Raw genomic sequence first — 15,075 nt, 5'->3', positions numbered from 1 at the left:
AAATTACATCATTTTGTTCTAGCGGACATGGTTGGGGAAATCTTGCGGCTTGTTCTCGACAGCACAGCAGAACTTTCTTCTGTGGTGCTCCAAGAAGTATTGCATGATTGGTCGGACATCTGAGATGGTTAACGTGGAAAAGTGTGAAATGTAAAGTTGTCACTTCTGTATTTCCGCCGATGTGAGGTTGAACAGGTAGTTTTATTTAACAGTTGATCAAGGTGGTGAGAAAGTATGAAAATGAATAAAACACTTGGGGTAAATAAACATATGGACACCGCTGTGTGCACAACCTTGGCATGGATGAAGTTTTGTAGTTAAGTATGAAATTACCAGGTCAACTGTTTATTGCACATAAAAACTTCTCACTGACAAGCTGGCCCTGGACGTTGGAGATACTGTGGCATTTGCTGGTTTTGATCTGCATTCGTGCCCATTCACTGTTTCTCTGGAGTTTATTCAGCAGGCATTTGGTGCATGTCGTCCATATATGCCCTGATTAGGGGAAGATGTAGGCCATTCTGCAACCGCTCCCCTCCAACCACCCATCAAATGCTCGAATTATGAGTTCCATTGCCAAGGTGAAAGCCAGTGCAGCCCGCCAAAACGCCAATCTCCAGGTGTTGGCAGGCAGACTGTCAGCATTGCAATGCAGTACTGTAGGTTGTGGAGTAGGCTTTGACAAGCCTTGTGATGCCCTCTAGGACTTGGAAAAAGTTGAAGGCTGTCCACAACATCTCATGAGGCACTGACCCAAAGGCATTGGCAAGATCGAAGAAAACCATGTGTAGATCTTTTTTTTTTTTTTTTGCCTCTTAGTCATTTGTAACTGTTGCCAGGTGTCATTTATGTGTTTGACACATCCTGAGAAGCGCCGTATTCTTTGCATTCTGTACTTAGTTGTCGACCAAATTGTTCTTCTACAAGAGTGTTGAAAGCCTTTAGAACAGTATTGTTAATATGTCTTGAAACCATGTGTTGATCAAACAACATTAGATGTATTGTAGATATTACTATTCTATTCATGATCTGACCATAAATATTACACTACATATTTATTATATATTACATATTACATCTTTACCAGAGAGGGAACCACTTGAACTTGAAGGCTAATTCGAAATGTTAAGTGTGAATATCACATTGCAAACACAAAGGAACTGCAAATAAAAGATGGCATTTAAATGGGAACACTCAACAGTCTGTACAGAGGGATGTGTGAGCTCAGATAAATGGCTCTGCAGAGGAAGCGGAGAGAAGTGCACAGGGACGGGTTAATTGAATGTGTAGGAATAGAATTGACTGTTTTCTGCTAAGTTAAATCTTGTTATACCTGATTTCAGCCCACAGGCGGTCTTCCAGACTCATCCATCATTGTAACAAGCACGCACGCACGCACACACACACACACACACACACACACACACACACACACACACACACACACACACACACACACACACACACACACTCACACGAGGAAACACAAATCTACACTAACATGTAAAAGCATTGTGGATATGTGCACTTACAGAGAAAACAGCACAAAAAATAATATGGGTAACCACATACAGATTACACTGACACAACATAATGTCATGTCACACTCCCACCCACAACTAGACAAGTAATTACACAAACACATACAAAAATATCATGTGTTTTCATTTACTCTAGCAGAGAACATTTATTTTTAACATTATTACCATAGAAAATGCTGCAAAGTACATAAAAAAAAACATCTAAAATTTAGAGGTAATAAGCCAAATAAATTTGCTAAGAGTGGCACTAAATGTCAGATTAAATTGAAGTGCAGCTTTAAATCCAGTTAAATTTGTAGATGACTGTTTTGTCTCTCAAACATGGATTTATTTCCTACATTTTTGGGTGCTGAAACTTATTCTGTTTATGACAACTGAAAAGACTGAACAGTTTATAAACAACAAATTTTAAATGTATAGTTTACAGTGTACCTTGACTTTTGAAGGGGCTCTTGGAGACTTTTTTTTATTATTTTTGCATAGTATGCACAGAAAGGAGCCATCATGTTTGTCGTGACCTCCCACGTCTCTTCACAGATCGTGCTTCATGGAGATACTGCTCCAAAGGGAATGTAGCACCATTATCCATCAACAGGCGTAGGAGGGGAGCCATGGGGTGGGGAGGGGGTTAATGCTAATGGTTTTGCCAGAAAAAGGCTGCTTGGAATTAATCATGTAGCGTATTAAAATCCGACTTTGATAGCTGCTAAAAATTAAATGGTTTCCAAAGATATTGGGCAAGAAATGAAAAATTCTCATCATGTCTAACAAAAATAAAAACCAGGTCTGTGAAATGAATTAAGACAATAAATGTTTTTATTTTAATTGGTTTTATGGTTTGCTCATATTGCTGACTTATACATTGCAACTTATTCAGAACTCTGCTTCTCAAGTCCTCACTAAGATCAAAGCAGTGGACCACAAAAAGGATCAGTCCAGCTCTGAGGTAAGCATATCTGGAGTGACCCAGTGAAATAAAAATAAAGATACAGAGTAGCAAAGAGAAAAAGGGAGAGAGTTGTTAAGCAGTGACTGCCTTTTCTACAGAAATGTAGCATGACTTCCTGTCCCCTAGGGTTAGTGTTTCCCTCGTACCACTGGAAATCTCATTATAGGGATTATACACATAATTGATTGAGTCTACGGATGACTGATTCAGCAATCTTTGACTGAAGTGGATAGATGGATGGATGGATGGATGGATGGATGGATGGATGGATGGACGGAAGGATGGTTGGATGGATGGATGGATGCATGGATGGACGGACGGGCGGACGGACTAACGGACGGACGGATGAATGGATGGATGGATGGATGGATGGATGGATGGATGGATGGATGGATGGATGGATGGATGAAAGGACGGATGGATGGATAGATGGACGGACGGAGGACGGACAGATGAACGGACGGATGGATGGATGGATGGATGGATGAACGGACGGACGGACGGACGGACGGACTGACGGACGGACGGACGGATGGATGGACGGGCGGACGGATGGATGGATGGATGGATGGATAGATGGATGGACGGGCGGACGGACGGATGGATGGATGGATAGATGGATGGACGGGCAGACGGACGGACGGACGGATGGATAGATGGATGGACGGCTTTGTAAGTACTTGAGTAGGTAGCTGTGAAGTGAACTGGTTTCAGACAAAGTTAAGCCACCCACTGGCTTGTGAAATACTATTTTGAGCCCCTTGGCATGTTGCTGTCACTTTCTCAGTCTTTTTTGTAGATACTAATTACGATATCTGTGCAAAAGGAGAAGCTAGAGTGTTAAAGTTGAGTCTTATTGGTGAAAAATATAGACTGAGCCTTACAATCTACATAATTATTGATTCACAGACCAGCATGCTGATCAGAAGTAGGGAATTTTTCTAAGAACTTGTGATCTTATTTTTTCATAAGTTTCATAAGTTTAAAAGAGTCACTTTTACTTTAAACACATCACTTTCTCATTAACTTCTGTGGCATCCTTCTTACATCTAACCTTTATTATTTATAAATATTTTTATTCTTAATTATTGGCTTGGTCAAGTGAGATTTATTCAACCTTTGCTCTGAAAAATGTCTATGGTTGTTTTTTTTTAAACTAAAGTTGACCTCAAATTAATCTTTGTAAAGTTGCAAGTGCAAAGTTTTATTTAATGGTCAGGAAGGTTTTCCCCTGCTATTCTAATGCAATAAAATCTGAAACTTTAGAGGTTGGAGCAGAGTTTGACCGAGAGAGGGTAACAAGAGACCCTTAAAAATGGTATTCTTTTTAGAAAAAAAACCATAAAGGAAATTATGAACCCATCAATAAGCAAAATGTGAAATCTTTAAACTTTATATTTTAGTTTTTCTCTATGGAAGTGATCTCACTTAGCAGCAAGTAAAATCTTAAAATTCTTCTATCAGTGTGATGAGAATCTATGCTGAGCAGACCTCCTTCAGTGCTTCAGCTGTGCGTCTGGCAGGGGGCTTTTGGGAGACATTAGGAGTGAGCAAGATAAATGACAGTTCTAAGTTTGCATGGTCTCTCCATGCATGCACGGGTTCTCTCTCTGAGCGCTCTGGCTTGCCTCCACAGTTCAAACACAAAGTACATGTCAGGTTAATTTGATTATGCTAAATTGACTCTGGGAGTTAGTTTAAGTGTGCATGGTTATTTGTCTTTTTTCCTGGCCCTGTGACGGACTGGTGACCTATCCATTGTGCTCCCCTCCTCTCACCCAATGGTAGCTGATATTAGCTCCAACCCCCCTACAGCCTTGAATTAGATAAAGTCGGTGTAGAAAATGGATGGATGGACAACAGTGTTCAGCTACTTGTAATCTTACAAATCAGTTACACTTCCATGTTTTGTTTAAAGTTATGCATAAAAGCATGCATGCTGTAGTCTTTTTGCCCACACATCATGATGCTGTTGGCTGGAGTTACTGCACCACTTCAGGGAAAAGATAAAACTGGTAAATTTTGGAGTGTGTATGCAAGACACGTGGTTCCCTCTCAGAGATAGAGAGGCAGAGTGCTCGTGAGTGTCAGAGAGAATAAGAGCAAAGTAAGACACTACCATCCATTCATTATGATATCAACAGATCTGAAAGAGCAGAATGTTCTCATGACGTTCTGGTTTTAGAGGGTTTTGCAAGTCCTTTACCAGTGTGTTTCTGTGCATGCTTGTAAAAGGATCTGCAGCAGTGAACAACAGTACGCCATTGAGTGATGTGTCAGAAAACTAGGAAGACCTTTCATGGAAAGATCTTTTTTTGTGTGTTTGTGTGTGGGTGCATGTGCTTGAATGACCTCTTCCAGTGTCAAATGTTATTGCCTTCAATTTTCCTTGAGGAAGACCTATGTGTGTCTGTAGCCCTAGTAAAACATCACCCGTGCAACATTCAGCAGCACACACGCTGACGTCATGGGTTGGCTAAAGAATGGTCTGGCCATAAATCACCTCTAGATGTAGCTTTGTCCTATTAGAGCAAGGAGAAAAACCTAATTATGCTTGATCAAGAAGAACACTCTGCAGAGACGGAGAGAGGAGGTAATAAAAGGAAGGACAGAGTTAGACAGAGAGATGTGGAGAGTACAAAACAGGAGGAGAGATAAAGGAAGCAGTAAAGCGAAGGGACAGCAGGTTAAAAGCAGGAAAGAAATAAAAACATTACTTTGAAAGCCAATTCCCCAGAGTCAACATGGATTTTTTTTTTTTTTTTTTTTTTTGTGGTGAGGGGGTCTTTCAACATGTCACAAAAGAGAAAATTGTCTATTGCTTAGATCAGTTAAGATACAAAAGTCTGTAATCTCCACAAAGAGATGATTTCAACCTATTTAATGTTTCACATAAAATGCGCAATGTTGTACATTCCCTTTGAGCATTCCATTAATTTTTATTTTGTTTTGTTTTTTTTTTTCTTTTGTTCTTTTGTTTTGTTTTCTTTCTTTTCATTTTAAAGAATCATTACTAAACAGATTTTCTCACTTTATCAAACATCATCTTGTTCAGTCTTGCATCCTGTCTCTTATCTGAGCTCTCTCCAACCAGTAAGAGTCAGTTTCATGCTGAATCTTGTTTTATCTCTTGCTCTGTCACTTTTTCTCTTTCCTTTCCTCACTTCCTCTGATAATATTCTATTGTGTTTCTTTGCTGAAATGGCCTGGGTACATGTTTAATCCATTAAGACCCGGCCCATGAAAAAATGGTAAGAAAAGTCAAATTTTTTAAATATGAGGTCTTTATTTGGCCCTTTAACTAAATGTAACAAAAAAAATTAACATTGCTTTGGGAGGGATATCTACCATTTATTACCATGTGATATACAAATATATATATATATATATATATATATATATATATATATATATATATATATATATATATATATATATATATATATATATATATATACAAACAGTTGCAATAACTTATACGTGCAATAGTGAACTAGGAATCTGTACCACCTCTACTGTGTGCAGTGCTTGTTTATATTGTTTTATTTAACTTATCTTATTGTTATTTATTGCATTCTATTTGTGCTTTTCTTGCACCTTGTTGCCTCTACTTTGCTTTGTACCTGTATATATTGTGTCTTGTGCTTGTCCTGCTTTACTGTTGGTGTTGTATTGCTGCTGGTACCCAAATTTCCCTGAGGACTCTCCAAAGGGATTAATAAAGTATTTCTATTCTGTTCTATTATATTCTATTAAAAATATTATAATATGGTTTTCTGCTTCTGGGTATCTATTGGGGGACAGAAGACGAGTATCAGATTGTATTCAACATGATTTTGAGCAAAGTTTATACCATAAATTGAAGCAAAATGTCTCAGAAACTGTATGTCACAAATATGTCATGTCTGGCTCTTATGGGTTAAAAGAGCCAGTATGTGATATCCAGGTGTTGGTGTGTGACATGGTGCAAAATGCTGTGACGTGATGGCCTGGGCTAAAAACGAATAAGGTGCGAGGTGCAGTTTCTCAGCCTCTTGATGATACATGGCACCAGTGGCTCCAGGAATGTACATAATGAATGTCGGTGTGCCGTCAAAGCACAAAGGCAGAAGCACTGAGTTGAAAGGTTGTAAAGTTATATAGTGTTAATTAAAAGAAGTGTTCAGTGGACACACATGTTAAGAAAAAGTTCAAAAGTATTGTTTTTTTCTGCAACTGTTTGAAGAAGTTGGTTAAATGTTTGCATTATGGTCATTTTTTCAGTGGGACTGACATTAAGGAAAAGTATAATCATCTTCTGATAGCATTATCAACAACTACCAACTTCATAAAATGGCTGTGTGAGTAAACATGTTGGTGGATTGATACAGGTATGTCATGAGTTTGACCTCCATCTGAGTCTTTGGTTTTCCTATATTAAATAAAAGTGAAATTCCAAACATCCTTTCACTAGTGACCACAGTCATTTTTTCTTAGATGGCAGTGTTGTCATACGTAACACCTTTCTTATCCCACAGACCCACCCTCTCCCTTTAAGTCCATGTCCATGGCATCCATGCATATATTAATCTCTAAACCTTCACTTCTTGCAGCCTGCAGCTGCTTAGATCTATTAAGTGATTGATTCATCAGCAGATAAAACTGATACCTTAACCTATGACCATGGGATGGGTTTACAGTTTTGTAACTGTGAGCAATCAGAAGCTTACCATAAAGTCACATTCCTCTGCATCGGGTAGGCTATTGACCTTAATCATATAAAAGGTTTCACTTGGTATGACTTTTTCAATACATAACTGTCGGACATTTTTTCTGATTAATTGAGAAATCCACCATTAATTTCAGTAATTAAGGCTGTCTGCATCTATACAGAAGAATTAAAAAAAAGTCTTGCTTTACTGCAGCCCTATTTGTCTTGAAGATCCCCTGCAAAGTCAATACTGTAGAACTGTGAACTTTACAACTCACCATAGTGTGGTATGATGGCCCAGGCCATAGCAGATGCATAGATCTCTCCAATCATCCAGAACATGCACAGCCAGCTGAGGTGTTCTCCTCTTTTCTCCCTGGACAACACCTCTGCAAAGAAGGAGAAAACAATGGGCACAGCACCTCCTATCCTGTAAGAACCAGAGGATGAGACAGGAAGGTTAGTATGAGAGAGGCAGATGTAGTGAGGACAGATACTTTACAGCTCTATTAATCCCCAGGTTTTCCATGCTTCATTTGTTTGCAACCACCGTAATTACAGGTTTAATCCCACAATTCAGTTTGTGGACTGCATTTTTCATTAAGATGAAAAAGAAAGAAATCTGACATTGACTTGCCCGTTTTGTTATTTATTTATTTACCTTTCATTCTAACAAATTTTAAGGCTTGTTCCATTGATATTTGGCAAAGTATTTTTTCATAAATGTAATTCAAGGGGGGAAACAGAAACCTGCTTCCTCACAATTCAGGGATAGAGGTCATTCTGACAGTTTGGACAGCCTTTTCAATTACTTTAAGAGTCTCTGGATAGAATGATGTAGATGCAATTACTGAATTAGCTCTTAAGGGAACGGTTACACTGCCAAACAAGCTAATGGAATAAATCAGCCTCTGCCAAGCATCTATGTTGGATGAGGAGCTTCAAATAGCATTTTCATTTTAACACAATATTTATACTATCTATTGAAACTGTTTTGTAAACAAGAATATTATTCACTTAAACAAAGATAGCCTATTCTGGTACTACTTTGCTGCACAGGGAGCTGGTTGCGCAAAAGTTTGCAGATCAGCTTAAGTGGTCGCCACTAGTTCTGATTTGCAACCATATGCTAATCTTCCCATTGATTAAATCTGCCTTTCAGTGCTACCTCATCAATGCAAAAGCAAGTTTGGTGATTCTATTGTGCACTATTTTTCTGGACTCATTATTGGCCCAAAAGTGACCTTTACTTCATTAGACTTACCCAAAGCCTGCAACGAGACGGCAGAGAAGGAAGAGGCCATATCCCTGAACAAAAGATGACAGGAAGGCAAAGAAGCCATTTGTAGACATGCAAATGAGGAGGCATTGTCTGCGGCCCATTTTGTCAGACATCCCTCCCCAGAAGAATGCTCCAACCATCATCCCCAAGTAAACAATGCTGCCTGGAAGGAAAAGAAACAAGTCTGATTTTTTGTTTGCTTGCATCTGCTGTGCATTATCTCACATTTCTGTATTCCTGTGTGAGCAACAAGTTAACAAGTTACCTTCCAAAGTGATTTCTTCTATCTTTAAAAAGATAAACATGCGCTTTCAGAATTCTAAAACAAATTTAACTCTTGCTTTTAGGCTTAAAGTGAAATTGCAAACTAATATTTCTCTCTAGCCAAATGGACAAGGTAAATTTAAGCTCACAACATGATAGCTTCCAACGCCACAGTTGAAAGTAGTGAAATTGACCCAGTTTCTTATAAGATTTTTTGAAAGGTCTAAAGAGCAAAAGAATCAGAATCTACATTTATTTACATGAAAGACTTATTATACATTAAAAACACACACTTATAGAGATGTGCACAGTAAAGATTGACAATTTTGAGTTGATCTTTACCCAAAAATTTATTCCCCACTTATATAAAAATTGATAACACATACATATGTGTCTATAAATATATATTGAGAATATCTCAACTCCTGTATGACCCTCCTTCTTAAAATGATGAGAAATGATTAACTGTAACAGCAAGGAATGGTCCTCAGTTTGAGGTGTCCAAAGCACTAAAATTATGCAGAAAAAAAACTCAAAAACAGAAAAGCATTGCCTCTGAAAAGAAATCTTGATGAAATTGCTTAATCAGATCTTAAAATACCACTAATTTCACATAGAAACTAATTTATTTTGCCTCAACTAGATTGTTAAAAAATAAATAAATAAACAAACCCTCTGTTTTGACACAAAGGGAAATGTGCCAACATGACATGCTCATGATAGCATGACAACAGGGAAGCAATAACTGCCATCTTCGTCAGCTGAGCAGTTACAGTAGCCATGAATATGCTATACAAGTTTTTGTACCAATGTTAAACTTGGAGGAAGACATCAAAATCTATTTTAATAAAAATGCCAAAAACTGCCACTATGAAGCTGAGAGTCTTTGATACAAGTTATAGGTAAGTCACTATGTGCCTGTAGGGGACATCTGATGCAACATGTCCACTTGATTGAGTCTGTGAGGTTTGCATAATCAGTTGTGTGAACACCCCAGCATTTATCAGGTCAGGAGGCTTTTCCCATGTTACAAATCTGAATTAGAAAAGGTAGTCATGACCAAATGGCCTAACAAGTATTTTGTCTTTTTTTTGTATTATGAAAAAGAAAAGAAAATCCACAGTTCAGACAAGTGAAAAGAGCATGTGTTTACATTACAGACTGCAATTTGTGAGACAGTGTGTGTGAATTTTTCATCTACTCGCGCAATGGCGACCAATACCTTTGCTCTTTTTCTTGTAGTAGTAACAACTGAATTTATTTGGTCGCTAACAAACTTCTGATCCCCTCGTCCGCCCAGTAGTTTGCAGTAATGCGCAAATTAGCTGCTGGTTTGCCGACTCAAACTAACTTCAATACGAGAAAAGTAGACGAACACCAACGAAGAAGACGACAGCCAATGTGCGTGTGAGCGGGGACGAACGACCACTGTGATTGGCTTACGTGTGGAAAGAGGCGGGACTTGGAGGAATTTATTATTACTGTGTTACCATCTTAGCGACTTTATCAATATATTTAGCGAGTTTTCAAACCCCTCTAGCGACTGTTTTTTAAGCGACTAACGACATATCTAGATACTTTTTATGGTATTATTCGAGACTTTGGAGACTGACCCGAATAAACGTAGTTTACTCTTCGCAATGAGGAGCGGGTGCTGTGCAGACACCTCCCCCGTCCAAAAGCACTCATATGAGGCAGCTGCATTAAGAGCAGACGTTTCATGAGCAGGCTGAAAATGAAACGTACAAAGCTGCTGCTGGATAATCCTGCACTGGCTTACCGTCAGAGTAATGTCTGTTAATGAAGAGTGTGGACAAAAATATTTTAAAAAAGTTAAAAATAGTGTGACATGTTCCAGCCTCCTAATAATAAAAAAAACAATATACACTTTTTAAAAAACTGAACTAAAAAATAAAGAAAATATTGACAGAATTATGTATTTTATTTGATCTATCCATTTATTTGCTGTTCTAAACGCTTCGACTAACACCTAAACTTAAAATGTGATTTAATGCATATCTTTCCTTCTGCATAGAAACAGGTTTTGAAGCACCTGAAGAAAACAGTTTATACACAAAATTAAAATAATTTCTGGTCAGAAAATTATTTTCTTTCTCTTTCTTTTTAGCATTTTAATAATAATATGGATTGACATTTAACAGTGCTGAGCAGAGGTAAAAATGTGGGGATGAACTGTTAAATCAACTGGAAGACTTCAGGCCACAGGACCACACCATCACACTGATGAAATTCAATGTGTAGAGGACAGAAGACAGGCTTTGAACATTGTGGAGACAAATATGAGCAGTGATGCAGGATGACTTTACAAAAGGCCCCCCACCAGGAATTGAATCAATGCTTTAACAAAACAGCATTGATTTCTTTCACTGATCATCATGATTTCGCCCTGAAGAGAGGAGGCTATTATTACTATTTCACTTTGTATCATATGTGCTGCTGTGGTGTTATAAGCTGTTGTGGACATGAGTTATCTGCTGCAAAAAGAAACTCCTGCTGGAGTTTTTAAATGTTTCTCCAATCAGAAACAGTATGGTTTACTAATAGATATGTTTCGCTTTCATTTATCATGCCCAACCATATTCAGACATAACCAAAAACCTGGTTTCCACAGATTACATGCACTCAAAACTCCACACAGCACTAAGAGGATGTGAAAATTGCAGTCATGTATTGACAGATATAACTTAGCCATGAGGAGACTTTTTTCGTCCAGTTACAAAAATCCTAATAAAAAGATGAATTAACCTTCTGTCTGACACCACTGGCCTCCCTATTATATGTCATGCTTCTAAATGTCTAGAGGTTTTTTCATTTTGTTTTAGTGTTCAAGTTTTCAGACAAACAACAAAGCATTTTTTAAGGTTGGGGTTGATAGAGATGCTGGCATAAAGGAATGCTACTTTGATTCCCTTTAAAAAAAAAGCATTAAATGGTTAAGTAACGAGTACATCCCTCACAGGACAGTCAATTATGTAATAAATTTATTGATGTGCAATTCGACTAGCGCCACAGTATCTTTGCGCATGATGTCAGCAGTGCCGGCACCAGCAAAGGGGAAGGCAGTGAACTGTAGTGTAATATAATACAGAAATAGCACAGACATCCCTTACCGTTATGCAATTTGTGTGGTATTAACCCGCCATGTTTACAATGTGTAATAGATCATTTAAAAGATTTCTCTGCCCTTTTCCATAAGAAAACAAAGTTCAACAAAGCTATTACCACAATCAGTATATTTTACAATAAACAGCTATTTTTGTTATTTGTCAAAATGCTCAGTTGGCAGGGCACCTACCTCCTGTGTGGGAGACTTGAGTTTGAATCCCACAGGGAACACACACCTTCCAGTTGGGTCCTTAGGTAACACCCTTAATCCTACTGCCTGACCACTTTCAGATGTAAGTTGCTAGAAAAAAGCATCTGCTAAACAACTATAGTATAAAAAGAGTTTTATTTTCTAATTTGTGCTACTCTTTTCTGCCTTAGATATATTTCTCTTATTTTTTTTACCCAGATTCTGCAAAAGGTTTTGGCTTTTGCCAGGCTGTCAGGATTTGCCTAGCTAAATAAAGGTTAAATGAAAATGAGAAATAAACAAACAGATATCAACGTCTCTCATGAAGCTGTGAGATACATCTGAATTTAGAGTTAAATCTGTACAGACTGTGAATGCCACCAGACAATGACAGTGTGTCAGGAGACTTCTCAAGCGGACACAAAGGGTTTTGGCCCATGACACTATGTAGAGATGTCAAAACACATCTCTGAGAGTAATAAATATTCAGCAAAATCCCTGGTACGCTCTAAAGACTAGATTCCACATAGCTTTTCTTTTTCTACAATCATAAATACACAAGTACACATAAGAGAAAATGCAGTTTATATTAAAATTTTAAAAACATATTTGATCTCCTGTGGGGATACTCAACTTGCAAAGAGGGAAAATTAATAAAACCTAAGTGCGACAGGCTCAAGTACAAATACAAGCAAAATGAATATGTAGTGCCAAGGCAATGAAGGGGGTGTCAAAAGAGATACAAAGGTAATGAGAGAGGAGATTGTAGTAATTGCCAGATAGGGTAACAGACAGACAGTGGGGAGAGAGAGATGAGGGCAGACCCTGGTGTAGTGTTTTCTGTGGTGCGCCCCCTCCCTCAAGAGACGTGGGAGCGCTGAGCTGCATCACGACCTCTTTTCTGATTTTATGCTTTGATGCTTCTCTTAGTGGCACAGACTATTTGAGCGTTGTGTAAAACACCCATCCTCTTTTATTCATTATGATGATGCTATCATACAGCAGTGTGTCTGGTGCTCCCCATGGCTGCTTCTTCATACCTGACTCATTTTTTTCTCTTTTCCTCAGTCTATTACATTGATTTTATGTCTTTTCCATTCACTTCATCTCCCTTCCCAACCTTTTTCGGTTTCTTTACCTTTTAACTTGCATCTTCTTTGCTACCAGTTGCTCGTCCCACTTCTCATTTCCCCTCCTGTCAATCTCTGTCTCCTCCATGCAACCCCACCAAGAACAGTTTCTGCTGCACTATCAACAGCTCTTACACACTGAGCAGCGTGTAATCATATTTGTACTACATCGTGTCTGTTTGATAGGATTCATGCCTCCGTCTCCTGCCACCTCCGCAGAAAAAGAGATTGAAAGGTTTTATCACATTTAAGTCAAATCAGTGGGTGCATGATTTCAATAGAATCTATATGAAAGTATTTTATTGTAGGATTTAGAGTGCATGATCTGAAATTTCTCACTCAGCATCTGTGATGATTAAGCCTTCATTGACAATAAAAGCTCTGGTAATTTAAGTCAAATATGATGATACTTTCAAGTCCTGAAATGAAGCTCATAGAAGCAGTTTGTTGCTGATATCACTGGTGACAGCAGAGATGGTCCATATGTTGGCAAATTTTACTCCCATCAAACCCCTCCTCTCCTCTTTTTCCCTCCATACACATTCTCCCACACAATTTAGAGCTAGCTGTGGTATTCAAATAGTGTAATCTCCGCAGTGATGCTGTGATCTTACTGCAGTTTAGCCATGCTCAGCTGCTCCTGGACCACACAGCCCAACACAGCCTGCCAGCTGGCTCATACTGGCAAGGAGAATGAGAGGGAATGATAGGAAATGAAAAGTGACAAATAAAGAAAAGCACTATGGGGATGGAGATCAAGAGGAGACAGAGGGTGATGCTGGGACACAAAGAAGGGCAAATAAGGAAAAGGTTCAAGATAACAGAAGACAGGAAAGCAAGGACAAAGAAAAGCAGAGAGATGAGAGGAGGGAGGGAAGATATGTGGGAAAAACAAGGAGAGTTGAGAGTTGGTGAGAAAAATAAAGGAAATTTCAGCAGGGAAAAAAAAAGCCTAAAAGAACAAATAAGTAACGATAGGGTGGAGTGTTTTCTTTGACTGTTGTGTCTGAGATGATAGCAAAGCCTCTCCCTCACTGTGTTGGTGCACTAAACCGATCTCCACCTCTCATCTCCAGTCCTCCCACACCTCCCTCCCCATTACTCCTCTCTGAGTTGGTAATCCTGCTTCAGAGCTGTCTCTTCTCTTCTACTCTCACCAGTTCACCACATATTGCACCTCAAAGTGCTTGTCATCTCCACTGTTTCCTTCCCTTATCACCCATTCTTATTTTAGTTGTTTACAATAATCTCTCCCTCTGAACCGAACACTATTCTTCATTCTGATGTAACATTAGAGATTCCAGCAAGATCAGGATACTGGCACCAAATTGAATCCAGGAATAATTCAATCAACACTCATCCAGCTTTCTCAGGCCTTTGTATCTTTCATCCAGCATTATCTTTTTACACCGAGTTCAGAATGTGTCTGTGGGCCTGGCTGTTTTGTGCTTAGTGGGACTGTACAATGTAAATACGAGTCCAGCTGAAATGGAAGTAACCAAATACAAATGCTACTTTTAAATAGTGTAACCTAATTATTTGAGGGTATAAATTGAATTGAAAGTGATCATTTTAATAAAGGTTTGATTTATTCCTAATTTATTTGTCTATTGGCAGGTTGAGGGGATCATTTTTGGTCTGTAGGTCCTCAGATGTGTCAGTTTCCATTAAAGCTAACCTTATAAACAACTATAAATACATGGCATCATTAGGAACTCCTTTCCATCTGCCACAGTATGTTTACACACATACAAAAACCAGATTGCTCAGAGAAATCAGGCTGTAAAACAAATCAAATAATATTGTTACATATATTATTTGCATATGGCACACAAATGACCTTTTTTAAGCAATAACATCTACCAATACATTCTAACTATCTATACTATAACATCTAATGTTG

At 38.4% G+C, this 15,075-nt stretch overlaps 1 protein-coding gene across 4 annotated transcripts in view; it reads right to left on the bottom strand.

Annotated features, from left to right (window-relative positions):
- The window catches only part of sv2ca (synaptic vesicle glycoprotein 2Ca), a 35,738-nt gene that overhangs the window by 9,340 nt on the left and 11,323 nt on the right, over nucleotides 1-15,075 (bottom strand). For 3 of the 4 annotated variants that reach the window (XM_042000303.1, XM_042000300.1, XM_042000302.1), the window contains exons 3-4: nucleotides 8,445-8,625; nucleotides 7,459-7,610 (exon numbers count right to left, since the gene is read on the bottom strand). In XM_042000303.1, the coding sequence (XP_041856237.1) occupies nucleotides 7,459-7,610; nucleotides 8,445-8,625 (333 nt within the window). Of the gene's footprint in view, nucleotides 1-7,458; nucleotides 7,611-8,444; nucleotides 8,626-13,180; nucleotides 13,266-15,075 lie in introns of those variants that run through there. The other variant, XM_042000304.1, reaches the window with a different exon arrangement.

This window comes from Melanotaenia boesemani, chromosome 11 (assembly GCF_017639745.1).
Source record: "Melanotaenia boesemani isolate fMelBoe1 chromosome 11, fMelBoe1.pri, whole genome shotgun sequence".
NCBI lineage: Eukaryota > Metazoa > Chordata > Actinopteri > Atheriniformes > Melanotaeniidae > Melanotaenia > Melanotaenia boesemani.
This window is presented reverse-complemented; position numbering and strand designations above follow the sequence as displayed.